The sequence below is a fragment of the Heterocephalus glaber genome, unplaced genomic scaffold, assembly GCF_053883595.1.
Source record: "Heterocephalus glaber isolate CG9 unplaced genomic scaffold, H.glaber_assembly_v1.0 deba00001497, whole genome shotgun sequence".
In the NCBI taxonomy this organism is placed as follows: Eukaryota; Metazoa; Chordata; class Mammalia; order Rodentia; family Bathyergidae; genus Heterocephalus; species Heterocephalus glaber.
Genome location: NW_028258320.1, coordinates 62,968,306 through 62,994,874, shown reverse-complemented (window position 1 = coordinate 62,994,874; position 26,569 = coordinate 62,968,306). Strand labels below are relative to the sequence as shown.

General features: G+C 43.9%; 1 protein-coding gene across 15 annotated transcripts in view; it reads right to left on the bottom strand.

Moving 5' to 3' along the window:
* Positions 1–17,667: 17,667 nt before the first annotated feature.
* Positions 17,668–26,569, bottom strand: part of Fgfr2 (fibroblast growth factor receptor 2) — a 105,443-nt gene continuing 96,541 nt past the window's right edge. For 11 of the 15 annotated variants that reach the window (XM_004838801.4, XM_004838803.4, XM_004838802.4 and 8 more), the window contains 5 exons: positions 26,411–26,533; positions 25,375–25,445; positions 23,720–23,857; positions 22,297–22,402; positions 17,668–19,349 (listed from right to left, as the gene is read on the bottom strand). In XM_004838801.4, coding sequence (XP_004838858.1) covers positions 19,185–19,349; positions 22,297–22,402; positions 23,720–23,857; positions 25,375–25,445; positions 26,411–26,533 — 603 coding nt within the window. In that variant the 3' untranslated portion in view covers positions 17,668–19,184. Of the gene's footprint in view, positions 19,442–22,296; positions 22,403–23,719; positions 23,858–25,374; positions 25,446–26,410; positions 26,534–26,569 lie in introns of all 15 variants that reach the window. The other 4 variants (XM_004838805.4, XM_087185203.1, XM_087185207.1 and 1 more) reach the window with 1 other exon arrangement.

Sequence of the window (26,569 nt, the reverse complement as noted above, 5' to 3'; positions counted from 1 at the left end):
ACCTGTGAAATGAATGAAGTAGTCCTCAAACCTCAGTGTTCCTCACAGTCACCTAGAGGGCATGCTTCCTGGACCCCAGCTCAGAGATTCAGACTCAGTAGTCCTGGGGCAGGGCATAGGAATTTGTATTTCTACAGGCCTCTGGGGCCGTAGGCCTTCTCCAGTACATTCAGAGGGAAAAGAGTGTCATTGTGCTGCAAGTCCTCTGATTGGACCAGCTTAGGTCACATGATCACTCCTGGCCACTGGCTGCATGCCTGATCCATGTGCCTGATTGGCCAGGTTGAGGTCCTGGGCTCCATCCCCAGAGCCAGAAGGTGAATCAGCTTCCTTCAAGCCACATCAAAATGGGGATCTAGGATTGCTGGGATGAGTCACTGGAGGGAATTCCACTGGAAAGAGAAACAACAATTGCCCATCTCAGTGGCAGAGTCAGCAGTGGAACTGGATAAAGCTTCTGAGTCTATGCTCTCCTTAGCATATCTGGCTGTTCCCACTTGGACCCTCTATCAAAGAGGTCAACTCTTGGTGGTAGAGTATTGGTAAGATCCAGGTTCCTCTGGCCAGGTAGAAAAGATTTGGGAAAGGCCCTCCTTCGGGGAGGATCTGCCTCCAGGGAGGATACTATGTAACCATTCCAGATGGATGAATTGCATCTGGATCCTTCCAGGGAGGTGGTAACTAACTTCAGGTCTCCTAACTCATGTTCTTGAGGAAACTTCAGCAGCACAGCCCAGTCATCCTGGGTCATTCATGCACAAACCTGTACTCTGTAGCGAATGTACAGAAAACTTTAAATCAGTCTCAGCATGAAGTCTGTTTCTGACCTCAAAGAGCCTCCCGAGTAATGAGGGTGAGTGATGTAATGAAGGGATAAGTGCCTTTGTCCATGGGGCTCTGACACTCCCTTTGAGGCAATTACTCAGATCAGTATTTCAGGTTTTAGGTGAGTTGGTCCCAAAGTCAGGTTCTACCTGAGCCTCCAGTGGGTCAGCCAGGTCTTCTAGCTGAGGAAGTAAAGACTACAGAGATTTAACATTTGGTCCACAGCCCAAGATGCAAATCTCAGAGCCAGGAATGGATCCTAGATTAAATCACTACCGTGACTTCCACCTCCGATATATCTAGAAATTATAAGGGCACTTGACTTGGAATTCATTTACTAGAAAACAGAATAATGCCAGGATGCAGCCAGCAGGCAGACTCCATGCTCCAACAGCCTGAATTCAATCCAGCCAGTGTGACTTGGGTAACTCACATTACCTCTATCTGCCTTTGTTTTCTTTCTAAGGTGCCTTTGTTTTCACCTCTTAGGTATTTGTAAAAATTCAGATGTGTAAAGCATTTCAAATGTTGCCTGGTGTCTGACAAGTGCCTAGTAATTATTAACAGGGATTATTCAATTTGCAAGACATTAATGAAATACCTCCTATGGCTCAGACTGTATTAGGTGACAGAAATTCAGAACAATAAAGACTTAGAACCTTATCTTCACACTGTTTATAGTCTAGGAGAAGATAAGACACAAAGATAACCACAGTGTGTGTGTGTGAGTGTGTGAGTGTGTGAGTGTGTGAGTGTGTGTTGAGACAGGGTCTTACTATGTAGTCCAGGCTGGTCTTGAACTCACTATGTAGCCCAGGCTGGCCTTGAACTTGAAGTCCTTCTGACTTAACCCACCACCACCACTACCAGTGCTAGGATTACAGACATGCTCCACCACACCCAGCTTATGATAAGTGTCATTGCTGAGCTTTACTGAAAGTACCAACTCTCCCTGGAAGACATAAGGAAAGCCTTGTGAGGGGCATGACATTTGACCTGGGCCTAGATTATTTTGCCAGGAAAGATGTCAGGGTGAACCCATTCTCATTATACAAACTAGAACATTTATATTATGAAAAGACCTGGTGTTCCTAGAATGATGGTTCCAGAGCAACAGGAACATGAGGTTCCCATGGAGGACAGGGTGTGAAAACCCTAGAAAGCTGAGTGTACACCATGCTCAGTTTGGACTCTCTCCTGAGGCAACAGGATGCAACAAAAGGTTTAAGCAAGAGAACGGAATGGGGTGAGATATGACTGTAGGGGCACTAAAATTGGTAGCAGGGTGGAAGGTGGGCCAGAAGGGAAACACTGGGATAATGAGGCCCCCAGGAAGCTGCGCCCCAGAAAGGGACCACATGGACACGGGCCAGGCCTCTGCAGTGGAGATGGCAAAGCAGGATGGATTCCGGTTATTTTTCTTAGGACAGTGAACAGAAAGTGGTGGCAACTGAATATTAGGGAGGACGGGAAGGGAGCACTTCCAAGTTTAGAATTTCTAGCTTGGGCTACAGAGTGGGCATTCTTCACAGTCCAAGAACACAGGAAGAAGGGCAGACTGGAGTACATAGGCGTAAGTGGAGCCAATGGGTGTGTATTGGGTAAATTCGAATTTTCTGTAGGTTCCCTCTTCACACTTACACTGCCTCCTACTTTTTGGAGAAAGAAAATGAATAGAGGATGAGTAGATTTTTTTAAATTTCCCGGAGAATAATTATCTCAGGCCCAGAGCTCTATTTTCTGATAAATAAAACAATCAAAATGATTATAAATATCTGCAACAGGCACACAGGCTCAAAGAGAAAATAACAAGCAAAACACTGTTGGAAATCCAGACCTCTACTAATTTATAACTGAAACTTGTCCACTTACCTTTGTTGACTAACATAAATTAACACACTTAAGAGACATATACTTTAGGGTTCTGCCAAGGCCTCTGTCTGTCTGTACCCCAACTGGAATGATGTACAGAGTCCTCCTTTATGTAACCCTCTCCTCACAGAAAAAAAAAAGAGAAAGAGAGAGAAAATACCAATCTTAACCATGGAATAAATATAGGAGATGATGGCTTTAAAATTAGAGGTTGGAAACATGTCATGCAGCAAAATCCAAAACCCCAAGCAGAGTCTAGTAAGTCGCAAACCACACATATTTGTACTTCAAGAGTAAAAGATCTTTTGAAAGGGTTGGAAATAAAGATTCCCAGGTTCAGCTAGGGAGGGACCAATTTTTATCCAAAACCCATCTTACATGGCAAGGTTTTCAGGCCCAGGAAAGTGTTCCTCATGGAAATGCTGAGCAGCCTCTCCACGTCCCACACCAGACAACCTCAGCTCTCTTAGAAAATAAGACTTTCCCTTGCAACTAGGTCAGCTGGGAAGGCCAGGGAAAGTCACTTTGGGGAAGTTTTCATTTTCAAGTGCCATCAGGGAAAGAGCTCCATGAGGGACTGGGATGTCTTCAGTATCTCACTTTCGCCTGTGCAGATGTACCATTAACAAACCTGGGAGAAAGAATGATCCCATACAAACAAGCTCTACTCAGGAGTCACAGGCTCAAATGTCCACGGGAACAAGGCAGAGACACCAAGGAATGGTACTGGCCAGGTATTTCTGACCAGGTGAGCTCATGCGGCCCATCTAAAAGGAACAAGTGCTAATCCTCCCTAGGGATTATGGCCATGAGGAAATGTGGGCCAACGTCATCAACTACTGAATTTCTAAGAGATACACTTGAAATAGGCATGTTGCTGTTAAATCTCCTGAATTTTAACATCAAGAACCAATTCCAAAATATTTTAGACACAACATGGGCCAAACAAAGCACAGCTCCCTGGCACCCTGTGAGATCCGTCTCCTTGGCCTCCCGACACTATCAAGGCAGGATGTCAACATAGCCAGAGAAGGGGAGAGCACGCAGCAGCAGGGCTCTGCAAATCCAAGGCCAGGTTCCTGGCTCAGTCTCTCACCAACTCCTCTGTAGATCATTAGCCCAGCTGTCTGGCCCTTTCTCGGGGCTTTAGTTTCAACATCTATAAAAAGAGGAGGTAAGACAAGAGGAACTCTAAGGGCTTGTTCGTGACCTAGGATTCTGAGCCTTTGCTCAGTAGAAGCCACTCAATTTGAAAGAGTATTTTCTAGAACAGCCAGGCAACTCTGCTCTGAGCTCATGGTGAGTTTGGGAATTCAGAGAATCAAAACTCTGTGTGCAGCTCTCACAGGTCACAGGTGACTTCTCATGAGGCCTCTCCTCCAACTGTGGAAGGACAGCAAACTGATAGGCGGAAGTCACACTAAGATTTTAGAGATACAGTGGCCACTCCTGTGTTTGCACAAGTATCAAACCTCAGCTCTGTCATCACTCCTTCTCCTTACACAGGGCCTGGAAGGCAGGGGCCCTTGTCAGTACCTTTGCCTGCACTTTGGAGATGAGGAAATGGAGGCTCAGTGGGATTGAGGGTCTTAGCCCCACGTCAGTCAGCAAGGAGGAGGCTCAGAGGAAGCTGTGGTAATCTAAGGCTGGTCTCTGTGAGAAAAGACTGTAATTCTGGGCAATAAAAGCCAAATCCTGTGGGAAACATGAGTCTCTGTTTAGAAGGGGCCAATCCCATCATCTTCGCACACTCTGCCCCTGCTCCTGACCTCCAGGGGCTCAAAAGGACACGCACAGGCTCTGTGTCTTCCACCTGACTCGACAAGCCCATCTTCCTCAACAACTCAGTTTAAGAACAACTCAGATTCATCTCTATTAAAAAAAATTAATGTCTGGGAGGTGATTCTCTTTCTTTGATGGTATTGTTTTTGTTTTTGCTTTGCAGTACTAGGCTGGAACTCAGGGACGCTACTGCTGAACTTTGTGCCAGACCTTGGATGGCACAGTATTTTCATTCAAAACTCTGGATGTGAGAAAGATGGTACTCCATTGATATCTATGACATCTGCAGTGGGAAGCACTGCTAGACCACCCTTATCCCTGGGGCTTCCTAACATCAGGAAGGACATGGAAGACATGACTCTGTTCACAGAGAGATGCAATTCCCCTGATCCCTGAGAGATGCGGGTTCCCTTTCTCTGGTACATGCACTCTGGGCAGTGCGGACCAGCTGGCGAGCCCTGGCCTGCCCACAGTGTGTGCTTCCAGACCCAGAAAACTAGACCTAGGCTGAGGCATCCCTTTCATGGCTCAAGATTGGTCGTTTCTTATTTGTATGTATGAGCAGTTGCCCTTCAGACCTGGACCATGTTTTACCCCTGCCCAGGGCTTTCCCAAACTTACCTGACAACAGCCATGTGTGGGAGGTGGGGCCAAGGGTTATGATCCTGCCTTTATGCCATACATGAGAAACAGGGGGATGAGTGTTTGTCCAGGGCCATTGGTTGGTCAGAGGTGAGCTTCTCAACACCACTGGGCCAAGCCACCTGGCCACACTGCTGCCCATTCTTACCCTGAAGAAAGGGGGTGGCCCATACAGCTTGGGCAGGCAGGAGATGCTGGCATTGTCTGGGAAACTAATGGCTATTCAAAAGCCACCCCACTAGTCTGGAGAGAAAAGCTTTAGTGCTCATAGCCTGGACTGTGGTCTGTGGAGAAATCCACCCTTTGCATGTCCAGTGGATAATGTTTAAGGCTGAGTATTACCATATTGAAAAGAGGGAAAGGGGCTGCCATAGACTGAATGAATTGAGTCCCCTCAGATGCATATGTTGAAGCCCTAACCCCCGAATAGGATTGATGACTTTATAAGAAAAGGGAGATATCTCTCCCCGCTTTTCTCTCTCTCCTTCTTCCCCCTCTCCCTCCTTCACTCTCTTCCTCACTCTCTTCCCATTATAAGCACTGAGGAAAGGCCGTGTAGCAGGTAGGAAGACAGCAAAAAGGCAGCCACCATCTGCAAACCAGGACAAGATCCCTCACCAGGCCCCAGTCAGACAGGCTCCATGATCTTAGACTTGGGGCCTCCAAAACTGTGAGAAAATAAATTTCTATTGTCTAAGCCACCCAGTCTGTAATATCTTGCTATAGCAGCCAGGGCTGATGGTTTCAAAGACAAACTCAGAAGGTGAGGGAGAAAGAACAGGCCTTACAGAGGTCAGCCAGCACCCAAGAGGTTTCCCTGGCCAGCCCTTCTTCCCAAACTCTCTTCCAACCTTCAGAGGTGTCTTAGTCCCTAAATACCCAACACCTGTAACTTAAAGGAGTATTACTCTGGCTCCCAGTTTGTAGAGGTTTCTGTCCACAGTCCTCTGGCTCCACAGCAGGACAGCATGGCAGAGGAGAGCTGCTCACGGCATGGCAGCCCGGAGACAGAAAGAGTCAAGGAAGGAGCCAGGGAGGGAGACAGACCCTTCCAGGTCACTTCCACAATGACCCACCTCTTCTGACCAAGTCCCACCTCCTCATCACAAGTCACCCATAAGCCCCCATAATCCAATCACCTTTCAAAAGCCCCACCTATGAGCACCTGAGGCCTTGGGGGAACATGGAGCTATAAAGCATAACAGGCAGCCATATGCGATCCTATTCCATGGGGGCCTGGCCTGAGGTTTGCCTGGATCGGCTCAAGGGACTGTCTTTCCTTAATCTTCACATGGGCGGACTTTCTCTTCTCATTATTCCCTCCCATGAGGAACTTGCTCTTATGACTGTGGTCCATCCAAGAATGCCCTTCAAGCCTTCCTCTGGCCTGGGTCATCCTCACTCACCTTCTTCAGACTACTCTCCTCACCTGACTCTCACCTATCAGGAAGTGACTGTGGGGCAGTTATCAGAAGCACAGGTACTGAGAAGTTTCTCAAGTCTAGAATCAGGCCAGCTTGGATTTGTATTTCAGCTCTCCCCTGTGGCAAGTGTGTAATTATGAACATGGTAACTGACCTGCGCTTTGTGAAGATGCTGAGAGAAGACACTAGGAAGGCCCACCCCAGGTGCCGCCCATCTCAGTAGGTGACCCAGAGGCTATGCCTCACTCTCCAGTCTAGACAGCACATGGTACTCCAGAAGGCCCTTGGATAAACGGAAGCTCCCCACCCAGTTAGGTCATGAGTACTGGTCTTATTCTCTACCAACTTACCTGATTGTTAATTTTTTTATTCATTAAGTTTATTGGTATATTTTAGGTATACAATATGATGAGAATCATCATTTGGGGATTTGTACCTTTATGTGATGCATCTTGGTTCTTATTTTTTCCCCATTTCCTTGCCCTCCCTTCAACCCCTCCACCCCTCCCTATTTACAAAGACTTTGTTTCCGTTTTTTCCTTTTCTCATATTTGTTCCTTTCCCTTCTTTCCTTTCCCCTACCCCTCCCAGTTCCCCTTTCCCTTCTCCTTTGGACCTTTGCTTCCTATTTCACATTATCTATTATATATTTTGATCCTCCTTCATACTTTGAGTTTCTCACACCAGAGAAACTCTTCAGTATTTACACACGTGTGTCCTATTTATTTCTCTTAAGCTATGGCCTCAATGTGAATTCATTTAGCTATAAATGTCTCTAGTTTATCATTCTTTATGGATGAGTAGTACTCCATTTTATTTAAGAACCACACCCTTTTTGTTTGGTTGGTTTTTTGTTTTTGTTTTGTGGTACCAGGGATTGAACTCAGGACCTTGTGCTAGCAAGGTAGGCACAGTGCCATTGAGCTAAATCTTGGGCCCTAAAACCACATCTTCTCTATCCAGTCACTAGTTCATGAACAAAACTTCAGTCACACGTGAACTAGTAGAAAGAATCAACTACTAAGACCTCTTCTTATTAAAAAGCTTCTCCACAGCAAGAGAAACCCCCAACAGAGCTAAGAGACAACCCAGAGTGGGAAAAAAAATTTCTCCAGCTCTGAAATTATTGAAGAAGGCTGAGACTCAAATGTCCCACTTTCTGCCTCTTTAATGGGTTGAATAGTGGCACTCAGAAAGATAAGCCCATGTCGTAGGCCATGGAACCTATGAATGTGCACTTGGTTGAAAACAGGATCTTTGCAGATGCCATTAAGGATCCAAGATGGGAATCATTCTGGATTATGTGAGTGGGCCATACATCTAACGATAAGAGTCCAAGAGACACAAGGAGGAGAAACACAAATGGAGATAAGAGAAAGCCACGTGAAGATGAGAAGCAGATATTGGGGTGACATGGACACAAGTTGGGGAGTCTCTGGACCCACCAAAAGCTAGAGGAGGTAAAGAAGAATTTTCCCTGGAGCCTTCAAAAGAAGGACAGTACTATTGGCACCTTGATTTCAGTGTTCTGGCCTCCAGAACTATGTCAGAATAAATTTCTATAAATTACCACCAGTTTCTCATGGCAGCCTTAGAAAACTAATACAGAAATCTATAGTCTTACTTCTTTTCTTTCGATTTTTGTTTTTGTTTTTTGAGCCAGGGTCTTGCTGTGTAGTTCAGGCTGGCCTTGAACTCACTAGCCCAGGCTGGCCTCATGGTGATACTCTTGCCTCAGCCCCCGCACTGCTGGGACTGGGCTATAGTCTTATTTCAAGACTGATTAGTAACTAACATAACTTCCCATTCCTGGAGCAAGGCTGGGCTCACAGCTCATATCTATGCTTGCCAAGGAGAGGGAGAATGAGCCTAGGGGCTTTCCCTTGGCAAAGCAACTTCACAGACTTCATTTGGGACAGACTTATAGAGACATTTCTGAAAGTATCACCCCCTTGTCTTCTTACCCAAGGCCAACTCTACCCAAACAGTCTTTCCTCCCCCTGGAAATGGGGTGACTACACATTTCCAGAATGATCCATAACACGTGGCTCTGCCGAGTGTCAGAGCACCTGGTTCTGGGGGCTAAGTTAAATACACCACCAGCATTTCCTCTGTGCAAACTCTGGTAGTATTTCTGCTTTGCAAGACAGACGCTGCTGCAGGTTCATCTCCAGGGGCAGTGGGTGTAGCCAGGCACTCCACGTGCTTCCGTAAGTGAGGCTCAGCTTCTTAAAGGGGTATTGGGGGCCTGGGGGAAATACTCCATGTTCCTTTCTACTTCCTCACCCACTGCAAGGACACTGAAGAAGAGGTGGTCAGGAGTGTTTAGAATTTGGGTTGGGCCGACTGCTTGGGGGAAAGGCTTAGAAATGAAAGTCGTCAGACTAATTAGACCTTCTGGAAGTGGCAGGCCAGGGTGAGTAGCCTAGGGAGCTTTTGATGCTTTCCATTGAATCTCCAGCCCCTCAAATTCAACCCCCACATACACTTGGTTCACATAAAAGCAGAATATTTGCTGTGCAGAAACAGCTCCAAGTGAAATCTCCAATTCTCCAAACCTCCTTCCACGCCTACTTCAGACCCTTGAGTCATCCCCTAAAGAAACTCTGGGATATCTATGCCTCCGCTGCCTCTGCACACACTGTCCTTTCTCACTCTCGGAGAAGGATGCTCTTCTGTACACGTGGAGCCCACTTAAGTCTCCTTCTGAGATCTCTGGGGTCAGGGTGGAGACCTCAAATAACCAGCCAGCCCTACCAGAAGAATCCTGAATGTTTTTACTGTTCCAAGGAGCTCTACAACCCTAGTCTACAATGGTGCACGTGCATTTGCACATACACACACAACCACAAACAGCCCTTCTCAGGTTCCCCTGGGTCTCCAGGTGCCATGTAAACCAGGGCAGGCCAACAATGTGTGCCTTCACTGTCACCACACACATCTTCGCCTTCTCCCTTGCACCCGCCTGGGTCTTTGAAAAGGGTCTAGGCTTTCACCCTGGGGATCCATCCAGAGCTCAGCTTCCCCAGAGCAGCTATCCACACTATGTTTCCTTTATTAGGAGTCTGTCCTTCATCTCATGTCTCCTGCACTTGACTAAATTCACCTGCTTTCAGGTCAGAAAAATAAGGGCTTCGTGCTTGATTTGCTTTCAACCTCATTCAGAAGTCAAGGGAAATGCTGAAACAAGATCCAAGCATTTTTATTACCGGTCTCCATTACCTGTACACATTTATTGCATATGTAGATTTGCTCCAGATCTGTTTACCTGGGGGAGTTGTGTGCTGATTTATGGGGCAAGTGGCTCTTGGGTCATCCCAAGACTTCAGCAACTGGAGGGTTAAAGACTCTTTTAACTGCAGTGAACAGGAGGCCAAAATACCACCCCTAGTGACATGTCTAGGAGAATGATCGTGGTTCCCACAGAGTCTGAGCTGGGATTGCCTTTGTTCAAAGGGGAGGCCCAAGAAGGGCATTGATAACGGCCCTCTCACCCACGGAAATCTTAATGTGCACCAGAGCACCAGAGCGAGGCCAGAAGGACCAAAGAGAGGGCAATCTGCCCCCGCACTGGGTGTTCCAGCCCCACGGAGGAATACAGTGCTGTGGCACAAAAGTGTTCGTTAGCTGGGCGAGATCAGGTTTACTTCCTGACAAACAGACATCACTCCAATTCGAATGTCAACTTCTCACCTTCCCCCTTCCTATAAGAGCCACAGTATTTACTTACCCTTTGGTTTGTGCATCTCTGCGGCAACCTTATTTTGAAGGGCAGTGCATGTTGTTCCTCGGGGCTCTAGGGGAGAAATGGAGCCAGGAAGGTTGGGTTAGACACACACTTGGGCCACGATCTCCAGAGCACCTGCACACAAGCTGCTCAGCCAAGGGCATTTTTCCAGACTCTCATCCAAAGCTCCAGGTCCCTCTTTCACATGGACCCCCTTCTGGAAAGCATTGCCCCATTTCAGAACCTCCTTGTTTGCTACTGTCTTGCCAGAAGCCACCTGCAGGGATCTGGCACCCAATTGGCACACCATTATCTTAACCGGATGTCACAAAATCTTTGCAAAAAGCAAGGATAGTGCTTTCAGCTTTGCCAGCCATCTGGATTGCAAGTATTCCACTCTGTCGTCACAGTATGAATGCTGCCATAGACGTTATGTAAATGAAGGGCGTGGCCAAGTGAAATAAAATTTGATGGGCACTGAAATTAGAATTTTGCAGAATGTGCGGGTGCCACAAAATACATCTTTAAAAATTTTTTTTCCCACCATTTAAAAAATGGCAGCACAATAGCAGGCCATGGGTTCTATTTGGTCCATGGGCCATAGTTTGTCCATCCCTGATCTAAGTAGAACAAACTCTTCCACCGCCCACACCCCCAGCCCAGTTGTCCACTGCCGGTTTTCTGGTTTAGCATTTTGGCTTTGCCTTTTCATTCACAGTTGTGGCTACTCCTGGGTGACAGCCAGCAATGAATGAAAAATTTCTGAAATTTGGCTAAACCTAAATCCAGCACACTCCAACCAAAGGGCGGGTCTCCTAGAGAGTAAAGACCACAACAGGAAGGAGAGCCAGTTTCTAATTTCCTTCCTTGTGGTGATAATGTGTGCATAGACACACATAGTCTTTTTCCAGAAGAGGTAGCACATCGAGTCACAGTACAATGTGAAGGGCAGCCCTAAATCTGCATGAACCTTCTCCCATTTAAAGCTTCTGCAGGAAGGAGATACCCTTGAAGTCAACCAGAACCCTGAAGAACTTCCTGACGGAAAGGTAGAGTTTATTTTAGCCTCTCCATCCCTGTTGGTGACCTATGCTAGTTTCACAGTTCCCTAAGAGTCAGCCCCATGGGGTGGCCCTGAACAATGCATAATCATACCTCTTGGAGAACACTGTACCCAGCCTCTTGATTTTTCGGTGTGGTATTTGCCTGTCACGCCACCACACCTGGGGCCAGAGAGTTTCCTTCCTCAAAACCCTCCAGAACTCTTGTTCTGGTCTGTGTTTTGGACCATGGTGCCAGCTTGGCTTGTGCTACCCTCAAAGTGTTGAATTGTCCCTTCAAGACCAGATAGGGCATTCTTTCCTCTCTAGGTTTATGGAGGGAATGTTTGTTTTAAAATGGAAACAGGGCCGGGGATTTAGCTCAGTGGTTCCGCCACCTGCCCTGCAAGCAGCAAGGACCTGAGTTCAATCCCTGGTACCAAAAAAAAAAAAAAAAAAAAAAAAGGAAACATAACAGGTTGCATGTTGTAAATATATCTTCATGATTTTTAAAATTTTAAATCATTTTCAATGATTTAAAAGGTATCAAATGTTTTTGATTTATAAAGAGTGGTGGGGAACACATGATAGCATTCAAAACTAACTTAGTGACAATTTTATTTATGTATACATATATATATATGTATATATACATAACATTTGTCTCAATACCTACAATCTATGCTTATGTCTCAATCCAGACAGAGAGATAAAAGAAATGAGATGGATGATAAACATGAGAGATGGTAAATAGATAGATAGATAGATAGATAGATAGATAGATAGATAGATAGATGGCAAGCAGCTAATATTTGACGTCACATAACAGGTGCTGTTTGATGGTTCCCGGGTAAAACCTCATTAACTCAACACTCATTTGACACAGAGGTCACTTGTCATCATACAGACCAAGAAACCCTTTTCTCCTTTACTCTTACTTTATCCATCTACAAATATCCTCTCTTTCCAAGTGCATCGTGCTATGGATTTTGACTACTAAGGGATACAGGCAAAATTTACTTCAGGACCCTCCACAGAAGAATGAGAAGACAACACAGAACCTAAAAAGACAAAGTCCAAAAGAGGTAAAGGAGGTAGTGTTCTGAGCCATACTAGGAAAAGTCACTTGTCCACATCTATAAGCTATATTCTGTCACTGAATTGCTTCACGCCCTGAGGTTCCAGGCGGCAGGAATCCACTGCCTTTTATCTCAAAGGTCCTGAGAGGATGGAGTTTTCTAGGGATTGATGCTGACCATCCACCTGCCCACTGCCTTTATGTAACCCTCTGAGACAGGACTGCAAGACAATTTTAAGAAGCCCTTTCAAAACCCCCAGCAACTCCAGGAAAAAGGGCACAAGAAGGGCCCCATCCCAGAATGTCACTTCAGATGTGGAAGGCTTCTAGTGTCCCTGCCCAGTGCAGACAGCCAACTTCTAGGTTTCCTGGGGATGAAATATGAGAGAAGATAAACTTTGCTTTCATCTTTAAAAGCATCAAAAATAAATAACATCAAAATGCAGGCCGGGATAAGAAAGACTCCAATGTGCATACATAAGTAATGGTGCATTAATCAGTCTCAGTGGATGGTTCATGCTTGCTGGACTGTACTTGGAATAAAACTGGGGATATTTGGTAGAAATGCACTCAAGGACTCCATCCAGAAAGAATACTATCCTTTGCATCATGTGCTACAGCTTCCTTCCTCTCTCAGTCAAAAGGAAAGCAATGGAATTGATCAGTTTCTCAGCCTCTCCACTCCAGGAGGATCCACAAGCTTCTTTGCTATCTTGGCCACTTTTTAAGTGGGGAAGCCAGGCTAATTCACTAAAATGAAATCTCTTTCTGCAAAATCCAGTAAGATATGATATAATTTTGATCTGTGATCTGAGTGGTATCTCCTCAGCTATTAAATCCTTAGGAAGACACTTCACACCCACCAAGTGTTATCATTAGAAATATATAAAACAGTAAGTGTTTGCAAGGATGTGAAAAAATTGAAACTCTCATACATTGTTAGTCAAAATGTAAAATAGTGCAGCTGAATATCATATTAAATGGTCAAAAATTGAAATCCTTCACACTAGAATCAGGAACAAGACGAGGATGTCCACTATCACCACTCCTGTTCAATACAGTTTTGGAAACATTAGCCACAGCAATTAGACAAGAGAAAGAAATAAAAGGAATAAAGATAGGTAACGAAGAAGTCAAATTGTCATTATTTGCAGATGACATGATACTCTATATAGAAGACCCCAAGAACTCCACCAAAAGTCTTCTAGACTTAATAACCAAATTCAGTCAAGTAGCTGGATACAAGGTCAACACACAAAAATCAATAGCTTTCCTCTACATGAACGACAGACTCACTAAGAGAGAAACAGGGCAAACAATTCCTTTCACAATAGCATACAAAAAATTGAAATACCTAGGAATCAACCTAACAAAAGAAATCAAAGACCTCTGAAAACTATAGCACTTTGAAAAAAGAGATTGAAGATAATATCAGAAAATGGAAAGACATCCCTTGCTCCTGGGTAGGAAGGATCAACATAGTGAAATGGCCATACTTCCAAAATTGCTATATAGATTCAGTGCAATCCCAATTGAGATCCCAGCAGCATACTTCATGGAACTTGAGAAAAAAATCCAAAAATTCATTTGGAACAAGAAGAGACCCAGAATAGCAAAAGCAATTCTGGGTAACAGAGACATGGCAGGGGGCATTACAACCCCCAACTTGAAACTATACTACAAAGCTACTGTGATAAAAACAGCATGGTACTGGCAAAGAAACAGACCTGAGGACCAGTGGAATAGATGAGAAGATACAGAAACAACTCCCAACACACTCAGCCACCTCATCTTTGACAAAGGAGCCAAACACCCTCACTGGAGGAAAGATAGCCTCTTTAATAAATGGTGCTGGAGAAATTGGGTTTCAGCTTGCCGAAGACTAAAACTAGACCTATATCTCTCACCATGCACTAAACTAAAATCTAAATGCATTAAAGATCTAAATATTAAAGTAGAAATGCTGAACCAGCTGGAGCAGAGGTTAGGTAGAACTCTTGAAGACATTGAGGTAGGAAAAGACTTTATGAACAAAACCTCAGTGGCCTGTGAACTAGCACAAACAATCAACAAGTGGGATCTCTTCTTATTAAAAAGCTTCTGCACAGCAAGAGAAACCACCAGCAGTGTGAAGAGACAACCCACAATGTGGGAAAAAATCTTCACCTGTTTTTCCTCAGACAAAGGTCTACTACCTGGAATCTATAAAGAACTTAAAAAGATCAGACCTCCCAAATTTAAAGACCCAATCTGAAAATGGGCATCTGAAATGAACAGGCATTTCTCACACAAAGTAGAAATGGCAAATAAACATATGAAAAAATGTTCAACATCACTGGTCATTCGAGAGATGCAAATGAAAACAATCCTGAGATTCCACCTCACTCCAGAAAGAGTGGCTGCTGTCATGAAATCAACCAATAACAAATACTGGCAGGGCTGTGGGGAAAGAGGAACCCTGCTCCACTGCTGGTGGGAGTGTAGACTGGTGCAACCACTGTGGAAATCAGTATGGAGATACCTCAAAGAACTAGGACTGGAAGTCCCATTTGACCCAGCTATTCCCCTGCTGGGTATCTTCCCCCAAAGAATTAAAAGAATCATACCACAGTGATATACGTGCACCCATGTTCATAGCGGCACCGTTTGTAATAGCTAAAACTTGGAAACAGCCCAAATGCCCATCAACTGGAGACTGGATCAAGAAAATGTGGTTTTTCAATAAAATGGAGTACTACTCAGCCATAAAAAATGAGAAATTAGAGACATTTGTAGCTACATGGATGCACATTGAGACGATACTCTTAGGTGAAATAAATAGGACACAGATGTGTAAATACCGAATAGTTTCTCTAGTGTGAGAAACTGAAAGTGTAAATAAGGACTAAAAGGTATAACAGATAATGTGAAATAGGAAGAAAAGGGGCAAAGGGGAAGGGGAAGTGTGAGGGGTAGGGGAAAGGAAAGAAGGGAATGGAATTAATATGAGAAAATGAAAAAAAGGAAACAAAGTCTTCATAAATAGGGAGGGATGGAGAGGTTGAAGGGAGAGCAGGGGAAGGGGGAAAAAATAAGAACCAAGAAAGTATGTAAAGGTGCAAATTTCCAATGACGAATGTCATTATATTGTACACCTAAAATGTATCAATAAAAGGATATAAAAAAATTTAAAAATAAAATAAAATAAAATAGTACGGCTGCTTTGGAAGTCAGCCTGACAGTTCTTCAAAAGGCAAAAGAGTTACCACATGGCCCAGCAATTCTACTCCTAGGTATATGAGGTATGATAAAAAATATGGAGAATATTTATTACAGTGAGAGACACACTACAATTACTCCCTTTCAAAACACTCCCCCTTACTTTAAACACTTATCCCATCATTCTTGCCATTTTTTAAAGTGGATTGCTTTTCAGAATGGTGAAAATGTTGGGGAATTAGATAGTAGTGCTGGTTGTACCATATTGTGAATATACTAAAAATCACTCACCGAGATGTTAAAAACTCAGGAGGAGGAAAATCAGATTTTTGGAGTACTATCTCCCAGAGCTAACCTCCTACAGATAATCCTCAGGGTGAAGACCACGAGGCTGGTGTCAGCTTGGTGTACAGTCGAGGAAACCGGTGTCCAGACAAGACCCGACAGTGGCCCAACATCACCCATCAGCTGTAAGAAATAGCCCCTCCGATTCTGCCAAGCCCACCACCTTAGCACTGGAGGCTGCAGTCTTGTTTCTTAGACTGTTTCCCAGCCAGGGACCCTCAGAAAGCTTACACTGAGTCTCAAGTTCCTATCCAGGATGGACTTGGCCACTCTAACATCTTAGTGAGCCAGGCAAGGCCAGCAGGCCAGCCCTTGGTTTTCAGAAAGGTGGTGGGGTCCTCAGCTCCTATCTGTTCACATCTGCAGGATGCTGCACCCTAAGCACACTTGCAGCTTCCTAAAGAGGCAATGGAGAGATGTAAGGAGGGAGGAGAGGCCAAGCAGAGGTGAGGGGTCCTCTCCCCTGGAAATCCACAGAACTCTCCGGAAGGTGACACCTCTCAGCCCTGTCTCTCCATCCTCCCCTCCCTCCAGAGGTTACCATCAGCCAGATTTTAAGGCAGCCTCTTGACTATACCCTTCCTAGCTGGAAACTGCAAGGGCCCGGGCTCCACCTGTCCAAGATGCCTGACATGTTTTGCTTCATAAATGAACCAATTTCATGACTCAATTACAATCACATGTGGCTCATTTAATTCCCAGTTTTCCTGAGGTCAGGGGGATGAGGGGGTACCATAAGCTGCCAGACCTTTACCAAGCCCTATGTATGTTTTGGGGGCAGGGCTCCAAAAAAGTTATGTGGATGCCCCTGAGATACCATCCTTCACCAGGCCAAGGGCATCCAATGGGTAGAAATACCAAGAATCCTACAGGACCACCATCCTAAGCACAGGTGCTTATCGGGTGACAATGCTCGTGGGCTTTCACGTCTTTTTTTTAATCACATTATTTTGGTGGGATTATAACTGTTCTATGAATAAGAAACAGACCACAGGATGTGGGCAAATGAAGGACCAAGACCACAGCCCACTCTCCCAGTGCCTGCTGAGGCCCTCGCTACTCCACTGACATCTCCAACCCAAGAGACAAACAGATCAGCAGTGTTTAATTCCCAGTGGCCCTATAAGGTCCTAAGAGCATGGCTGGAGTTCGGGAGAAGCAGCTCATTTTTCTCTCACTTTCCTGATGTGGAAGAGGCTGGACAACAGATGTAAGGGAGCCCTGGGGGTCACAGATCTGCACTAACAGGTAAAACTCCATTTCTCTTCAGATGCTTGCTGATATGAAAATCATTTTTAAATTAGTCCTATGTTCTTTTGGAGAATTTATAGTGAATTCCATTGTACATCACCAGGAAATCAGCCTAGAAGAGCCCCAGTCCCTGAGACCCAGGCTTCCGGGGTACCTCCCCCTCTTCAGTACCTCCCATACTTGTACTTTCTGGTTTAGGAAGCTCTCCCTCACCTTTCTGCGCTCCTCTGGGGAGCAGGCAAGACCCAGGAAGAACAGACTCCCTCCCTGTGGCGCATGAGCAACCCTGCCAGGGCTTGAGCCAATTTCTGATTTTCTACTGGATCAACCTGTCCCAGGTACTGCTGGGCCCGCCCCCTCCCAAGTTCCCCGCCTGTATTTAGCAAACAAAAAGCCTTCCAGTTTTGCCTTTTAGGCATTCACACGACACAGCACTCCATCCACACGTCCAAGCACAGGAAACCATTTGGTAAGACACCAGGATTAAAAAAATAAGCTGCATGACATTTATTTTGTCTTGTTAACATTAATATCTGTAGAAACATTTTTATTGTCAGTATAAAAATTAACAGGTTTTATTAAATACTTTTTCCAATTTCATAACACATAAAATCAGTGTCATCTGCTTTCATGTTGCATGGCTATAGCAAAGTGAGTGGGTGATTTGGAAGCAAAACACAATACCTTAATACAGAACAAACCATAGAGTGATATTTTGTCTGATGTCAGTATGAGGTCAGATCTTTTGGTGAAGTCTTTGTCAGCAGACAGAAGCAATCCCTTAACAAGAAGGAACAGTCAAAATCCCCTGAACTCTCAACCGAGCAATTCTGTGTTTGCATTTTCTCTGATGGGATTTGAAGATCCTAAAAGGTTTCTCTGATGCCAAAGAACCCGGAAACCATTATGAAAATGCACCAAATGGAACACAGGCTTCCTGACGATGTGTGACTCGGGCAGAAAGCCAGCTGCCAGAGCAAGCCCACTGCTACCACTGCAGCCTTAGGTCTGTCTCAAGGGATGGATAAAGGCATCTCTGAATAAGGACGTTGCTACCATTTGCCTTGGGAAGACCAGTTAAACGTTGTGTAGGCCAATGACAGAGTTTCGTACCAAAACAAAACATCTTCCTAGTATCGAGTTCTTGTAATCTGGGCATTCAGGTGGTCTAAGCACAATCATCTGACAGCAGAGTTTTACACAAATAAATCGAAACTTTGTTTTTTCCAAGTTAGTCCTATATTGTAAAAATTTTTCTTCTCAAAGGACCTGATAACTAGTTAAGTCCAAGCAATAGATCAAGTAGTCCGCTGTGCTGACTGCCTAGAAATGCCACTTAAATTACAAAAAAAAAACACCCTATGATTGTTTTGTATATTACCAATTCATTAATAAATTAATGTTATACCATTTTCCCTGAAAGCAAAAAGTATTTTTCCCACCTCTGCTCGGTGAAAATTAAGAAATTCTGTATAAGAACAACATTTAGCAAATAACTATTTTAAAAAAGAGACCAATTTTTTAGGTGCACTGGGACATCCATTTAAAATCAATACAAAAAATAATTCCTTGTAAATATATAATATATATTTATACATAATTTGAATATATTTACATACATCCAGCACCTATATACTGCATTTGTGCTCTGTAAGTGTGTGCTGACATATATTTTCTCCAATTATTACAAAATTAACAAGAAAGGCAGAATGTGTGTCTGCCTTGAGTCCGACTGTGGCACAGCCAGTACCCATGGGGGTCAGAGGGGTGGCATGCTGCCCTGTGGCTGTCCATTGCTCCAGAAATAGTCTTCTCCTGGTGAAGATGACAAGTTTCCAACGTATAAATCTTTACACATGTGCCAATTACTTTTCCAATTATTTACTCCTCTGATCCATATATACAAGCAGAGACAACAAGCTCTTGGAGGCATGGCCTCCGAGCTCAGTGTAGGTAGGTTCCTGCCACTGTCCTTTTGGGTGACAGGAAGACACATTCGTTCAGGTTTTAACACTGCCGTTTATATGTGGATACTGAGGCAGGCAGGGTTCGTAAGGCATGGGGTCCGGAGAAAACACAGAGTCATCTCCTGAAGAACAAGAGCTCCTTGTGTCAGGGGAACTAGGTGAGTACTGTTCCAGAGGCTGACTGAGGTCCAAGTATTCCTGAAAGAAGGGAAGAGAGATGTTTTATTTCATCTCAGGTCAGGATAACAAGGTGAGTATGGTTCGAGAGGCTGACTGAGGTCCAAGTATTCCTGAAAGAAGGGAAGAGAAAAGTCTTATTTCACACACAGGCTCCTGAGATGTTGGTATCACAGTTGGGACAGCACAAGAGCACAAGGTCTGCAGAGGCCTAGCCCATCCCGAGACCCCAACTTCATTTACTCCGGGCTGCCCTTAACTTTTCTCTTACAACTATCTTGAATAAATTCCTGGCAGGCAGAGAACAATTCCTATTGAACTTAGGAGATGGGTGGTCATCTCAACTTACAGAAGTGACCCCTAGCTAGACATACACCTCCTTGCTAGAGCGCATGGTTCAAGTTTGGGGCCCAGCAAAGTAGAAACATAACAGTCTGTGGATCCCCAGGACCCCTTTAAGTACTAAGACCATGAATATGTATTTTCTGATTTACATTTTACTATTATAATTTCTAGGACAGCTTAAGGGGAATACTTCTTCATTCAGCACATAATTTAACAAATGTAATTCATTACTCTCAAAAGCCCTCTGAGCTGAAAATGTAAAGTGGTTCAAAAAAGGCTTGGGTACACGCATGTATGTTAAATCCATACTAGACTGTTAAAGGAAATAAAGGTTAGATTTTAAGAGTTTTGAAGTCTGAAATTCAAAAGTTTTTCTGCTCCTCAAGATTCACGGGTGTTCCTGAGAAAGCCTCCCGGATCACCAGGGATAACAGTTCCTACCAGGACAGGGCAAGAGCCCATGGCCTGTTTTCCTGTGGTCCATGAGCTAAGGATGGCTTGAAACAATGTAAACGGGTGGAAAAACTCAAAAGAAGTGTAATTATCTTATGGCATTCAAATGACATAAAATGATATAAAATTTCAATTTCAGGGTCCATAAAGCTTTAGTAGAACACAGACAGTCATTTATTTACATATAGTCTGTAGCTGCTCTCATGCTCTGATGGCAGAGTTTCGACAGACACCATATGGCCCTTGGAGCTGAAAATATTTACTCTCTGGCCCTTTGCAGAAAGCATTTGCTGACCCTGTTCTGAAGCTATGAAAACCTTTCTAAGCTGGGACCTTCTCGATCTCAATGCTTCAACTGAGCTGGCACATTGGGGGGGCTCTGCTCACACATTCAGAAGCCAACAACTCTTGTATGACATGTGGTTTTGCTGAGAGGGAGGCGGAAAGTGCAGACCACAGCACAAACAGCCTCTGCGTTATCAGAAAAGAGCCCACGGAATGTTGGCGACTATACATCCTAAAAGACCAAAAAGCACTATAATTCATCACCAGGGTTGGCAAGAGAAAGAGTCCCCATCCAAGAAAGGGGATGTGTCAGTTCCAACAACATCAGCCTTAACCACACAACTAGAAATGAACACACCCACCACATCAAAAAAGAATTTTTTGCTTACAATGATAAAAATGAAATTTAGTCCTAAATGGAACCATTTTTCTTGAGCATATGGTAATGATTTTCAGAAGGAAAGAAACTTCGATTTTTATATCCGTTAGACAATATGGCATTCTGCTTTTGCATTTTAGGATAGTACATATAAATTTCAGTATGAATGGGCCCTCTTTAAACCTATATAAATATGTGTGTATAAATAAATATACATATATATGTATAAATATATAACATTGAGCATGGATATGGGATCCTTAAAAGAAAACTTTAGTGCTTTTCCCAGTTTCTAAATGAACCCATATACCTCCAGATCTGATAGGAAAAAAACAGGAATATCAGTGAATCGCAAGCCTAGGGTTAAAGGAACTTACACTAGAAACAACAATTTTGGCAGAAGAAGAAAGTCGGGTTTTGTGTGCCCGCCTTGAACTGTTCCTTTTCTTTCAACTTCTGAAGGTCAGCTGTGTTCATTTAAATGCAATTTCTCCCTTTATCCAGCACAAGCCACCGTCAGACACACAAGATAAAGCTGCTGGGTCGTGGCTTCCTATCACTCATTTGACTGCTTTCTAAAGAAATCACTTTAAAACTTTCTCTACATCAGAAATTAACTGTATTATTTTCCTTCCAGAATATTGGGAGATTTTCACCTTTGATGTTATTGTAAAGACAACTATGTAACTCTGGCTTTTTTTTTCTTTTTCTTTTGTATGAAGAAACACTGATCTTCATTAGATATCTCAAATTTCATTTGTTAACCATTTCTATTATTGTGTTTTCTTGGGCTCCATGGCTTATCAACTTTCTTGCTCAGAGTATATCCTTTCCATAGCCCTAAAAGCTCACTCCATCTCCACACTGAAGCAGCCACGGATATGGCTAAGTCTGAGCTCTGAGTGACCGCAGTGTTCCTTTAGTTGGCACAGATTATAAAAAGAAACTACTTTAGCAACAGATACCAGTTTTCACTTGTTATAGGGAGCTTTGTGTGACATGCGATAGAGATGCAAGCCACAGCCACTGCCAGATAGGGTCACACAGGACAGTGATGTGCCATGAAGCTGGGGTTATAGAACCTCACTGCCTGTGACCAAGCTAATCACCAGTGCAGCATCAGCTGCTGTCAGGCTAATTGCCAGGGCACAGAAGAAAACTAGCACATAACACAAACCCATGCTCCTCCCCACACACACTAAAATGCTACAGCTCTACTTTCCTTCCCTCCCTCCTCTCCTTCCACACCCCGAGCCCCTCCGCCACCAGCCACCATGAGAGCAGCCAGGGATGGCTCTCAGACTTCGGTCTGAGTCAGAATTCACAAAAATTGCAGTTCTGAGAAAAATCAAGACTTGAGAGGAACACATAATTTAACTGTGTGTGACCCCTGTGGAAAAATTTTAAACTATACCACAGACTCCCACAGAAGAGTTTGTACATAAAAAGCTAAGCTCCTCTCCCCAGTTAGGCAAGGTACCCTGGCTTCTGGAAGAAGCCTCTTACCTCATTGGTTGTGAGAGTAAGAATTCGGTCCAAGTCTTCTACCAACTGCTTGAACGTTGGTCTCTGTGAGGGCACTGCATGCCAGCAATCCCTCATCATCATGTACCTGGAGAAAGGGATGTCTGGGGTGAATTAATCTCATCCAATACTATGGGCTATAGCTTTAATGTGGAGGCAACAAAGAGATATACCCTAAATAATGGAGATGTAACAGGACCTTCCAAGCAGCTGAGGAAGTGGTTATCCACTCTCCCAACAGATCTACTGCTTAGCTTCTCAAGGACGCTTTGATTTATAAAACCTCACTTCAGCCTTCAGGAAGACATCTATGCATCAAGAGATGTCTATGTGTGTCCCCGGTATTCTTTTAACAGTGGACATATCACAACACTGTCACACTTGTAAGACATTCTTGGAGGCTCAGGAACAAGACCTATGTGCTTGCAGTTATTCTGTTTTCCTTCTCAATTACTTCTGCCTGAACCATGCTTTGGGTTTTAAGATTCTAGTTGACAAAAGTTCCTCAGTTTAAAAAAAAAAAAAAAAAAAAAAAAGTCTGAAAACCACAATTTTAAGGTAAAAGATTTTATGAACTAATCTGCCACTGCTGGGATGGACGCTAACTTCCTGATTAACTCTTAGGTAGACCAAGTTTCCCAGCCTTATCTCGCTTTTGAGTTGACAGACCCTGTATGTTAGAAAAAGCAATAGGAATGACAAGGAGCACAATAAATGCCTTTATATAACATACAACAAAATGTGGCCATTCATCAGACATCCACTGTACACCGAAAAGCACTTCTGGGATTACTGGTATAAAATCCCCATGAAACAACACACAATAGAGTGCAGTCTTGGAGACAATTGCTCTTCTTAGTTCACCCCAGGGGGAGGGGGTAGTGGTTCCTTTTCAAAGCAGTGATTCTATTGCACAAGGCACGCGTCACTAACACAACATAATCCCACTTACAGTGTGAGGTAGATCTTTCTAGAAACTAGCTCATAGTTGTATAGCCAGACATGGTACCCTAAGGATGGAACTACAAGCTGTGCTCTGCAAGAGCAGCCCCATGACTTTCTAGCTTGTTGTCTGATTTGGGTGTCTCCCTGTCACTCTTGAGGCATAGCACAGTGGCCAAGGGTGATCACTCCAGCTGGCTTTCTCCTTGCCCAGGCAGCTGGATGCCCTCTGTGATTTAAAGCCCACTCCATACACATTGGCGGGATAGTCTTTCTTTTGGACAAGTATTGGCTGGCAGTGTAGCTATCAATCTCAGCCTTAGGGTTAATACCAGACAGCTTCAAGCAACTTTTCTTCTTAGAGCATGTTTAGAAAATGGGGGTCTTAAGAAACAGAGAAGTCAGAAGTGTGACTGATGCAGTACGTCCAACACAGAACCAGCAAGGGAGACCCAGTCCTTACAGCTCATTGGTACAGTTGGCTGGCTTGTCCATCCTGTGTCCTTCCTTTAGCAGCTTAAAAAGTTCCTCCACAGGAATCCCTGGGTAAGGTGAGCCCCCTAAAGTGAAGATCTCCCACATTAACACCCCAAAGGACCAGCTGTAAAAAGAGAAAATACAGCATTACTATCCCATCTGAATCACAGAAACCTAAATATGCCCCGTCAAAAAAAAATAAACACATACTCAGTTCCTTCACTCACAGATAAATGAACCCTCCTGCAATTCATCCTGTAGGCCCTTGCCTGACCCCAAGGAGTCTCCCTAAAAGATGACATGTGGATGTTCTGACGGAATTTTCCATCAACAGACAAAAAGCAAACCACCATTGTTTTTAAGAGCTCTTCATCCTATACTGGGTATTAGTGAAGTGAGGATCTCAACTTCTGGATTTCAAAAGGCTTTCTTGCTCCTGTGTAACTCTTCCATCTCCCGTGCACCTGGCACAAGGGTTCTCACCTACCTGTACTAGCAGTTGACACAGTAAGGCCAGCAAACTAACTCTGCAAGAAAACAGCTGCCCTAGGTGGCTGGCAGAGTACTCATAGCACAAAGGTTCTGTGACTTACTGGGATGGGAAAGAAACTCAACAAAGGGCTGGGATTATGATGGAGGAACCCTGTGACCCAGACAAGTTCATAAACAAACTGAAGAGACTTTAGAGAGTACCACTTACTGGAATTTTCAGAGAGCCACAGTTGGACCTGCTGAGCCCAGGTCAGGGGACTCAGTCCCTGAAATAATGAAGCAGAGGATCCCTGTTTCTCTACATCACCGCAGCTCTGGAAACTATCCTTCTTGCTACTATGCTGGTCAATTTCAGGAATAAAATTCCCTCCAGTTTTATGCAGACCACAAGGAGGACCACAATAGAGGCAGAAACAGCTTTGGGCCTCAGTTTCCTTCTGGCACAAATGATACCATCACTCCTTCCAGGACAACTGAGGACTGACCACACTATGGCACAATCTGCCCCTGAAATCCTCCTGCTCACGTGAATGAAAAACAGTCCATTGATTTAAAACTGTTTTCTTTGGCATAATTATAGACTCACTGGAACTTACAAAAATAGTACCTTTCACCCAGTTTCTACTAATAATAACATCTTAACATCTTTTGGCTAAATTGACAAATCTAAAACATCAACTGGAGTCTGACCCTAACAGTATCTTTAAGTGTGCCATAATAGAAATATGATGACATTTCTACTACAGTTCTAGGATATTATCAAGGAGGCTAAGACAAGACCAGATTTCCTTATAGCTTTAAAGAATTATCACTGTAAGAAGATGCAGTGGAAATCACCTGGGCTGACCAAGTCTCACTCAGCACCACCCTTTGGGGACACATTTAGGCAGGGGAGCATGACACACCACCTACATAGGAAGGGTTTTGAGAATACTTTTTTAAGTGAGCGAAGGGTGTGCCAACAGCTTGGCAAATCAGTTAGCAGCATTGCAGGTGCACGCACACCGAGGTGTCAGAGGGGCACTTCCCCTCTGGCAAGAGGAGGTCAGCAGTTCTGCCTCCCGTGCTCTTTGAAGGCAGGCAGATTGGTAACAGAACACTGGCTATCAGCCTACCATAAAATCGTGCTTTCTGAAGGCAGTCACTTACACATCACTCTGATGGGTGTACACTCTATCGAAAAGGGCTTCGGGAGCCATCCACTTGACTGGAAGTCGCCCCTGCCAATATGCAACAAAATATAAAAACTTATGGGTTAAAACAAGGTTACTACAGCAGACTCAACTGGCTGTGTGCCCTGCTTAAAAGCTGAAATTCTAACTGTTTTCATTAGCCTGTATGAGAACAGAAATAAGCTCCGACTAGAACTATATAAAGTGTGAGATACACAGATTTGAGCTCATTATTAAAATGTCATCTCCTTGGATTCTCATTATCACTTATCTCCCTAGTACACAGATACATCCTGACCAACTTCTGGGTAAAAATTAATCCAGTAACTTTCAGGCTGTATGTTCTGCTATGAAAGTTCTTAACAAGAGCCATATTTTCAAACCAGACCCCTGGAGGCTGTTGATTATTCTGCATAGAAGATTGTTTCACGTTTACTAAAATTATCTTAAATATATCTTAAATTTGCTTATTGAGAATTTATGAAGATACAGTGGACCCTCAAATGACGACCGGCCTGACATACGAATGCCTTGGGTTATGACTGGAATTTTAGTTTTAACTTATGAACAAAGTCTTGAATTACAAACCAAATGTGGCAGCCGTTTGTGCTTCCAAATGGTCTCTGATACAGACTTAACCCTTAAAGAGTTCTAGAAGGAACACTGCAACATCCTTTCCTGTGTGGAGTTAGTTGAGAAATCCTGGGCCAATGTCTCTCTAAGGACACTGAGATCTGTCTGTATACAGGAGAGAGACTTTGAAGGCTGTGGAGAGGAGCCTGAGCCTTCAAATGACCAACCTGAGTTACAACCAGCCCTTGCTAACGAATTGAGTTCGTATGTCAAGGGTCCACTTACAAAAAAACAGGAATAAAAACAGAAGACAGGACTTCACAGATCCTTCCAGCTTTAAACCTATGAATTTGCATTTTGGAAGTTCTATACCTTGCCAACACTTTATAGAATTATAATATTTCGACTACAACACCCCCGTTATATCGCCATAGACTTACATTTGTTGTCTTTTTGTAATAATCTATATTGTTGATATCTCTGGCCAGTCCAAAGTCTGCTATTTTCATCACATTGTTTTCTGTTACCAAAACATTTCTGGCTGCTAAATCTCGATGAATACACTGAAATCAAGAAAGAACTAATTTCAGAATGCTTCG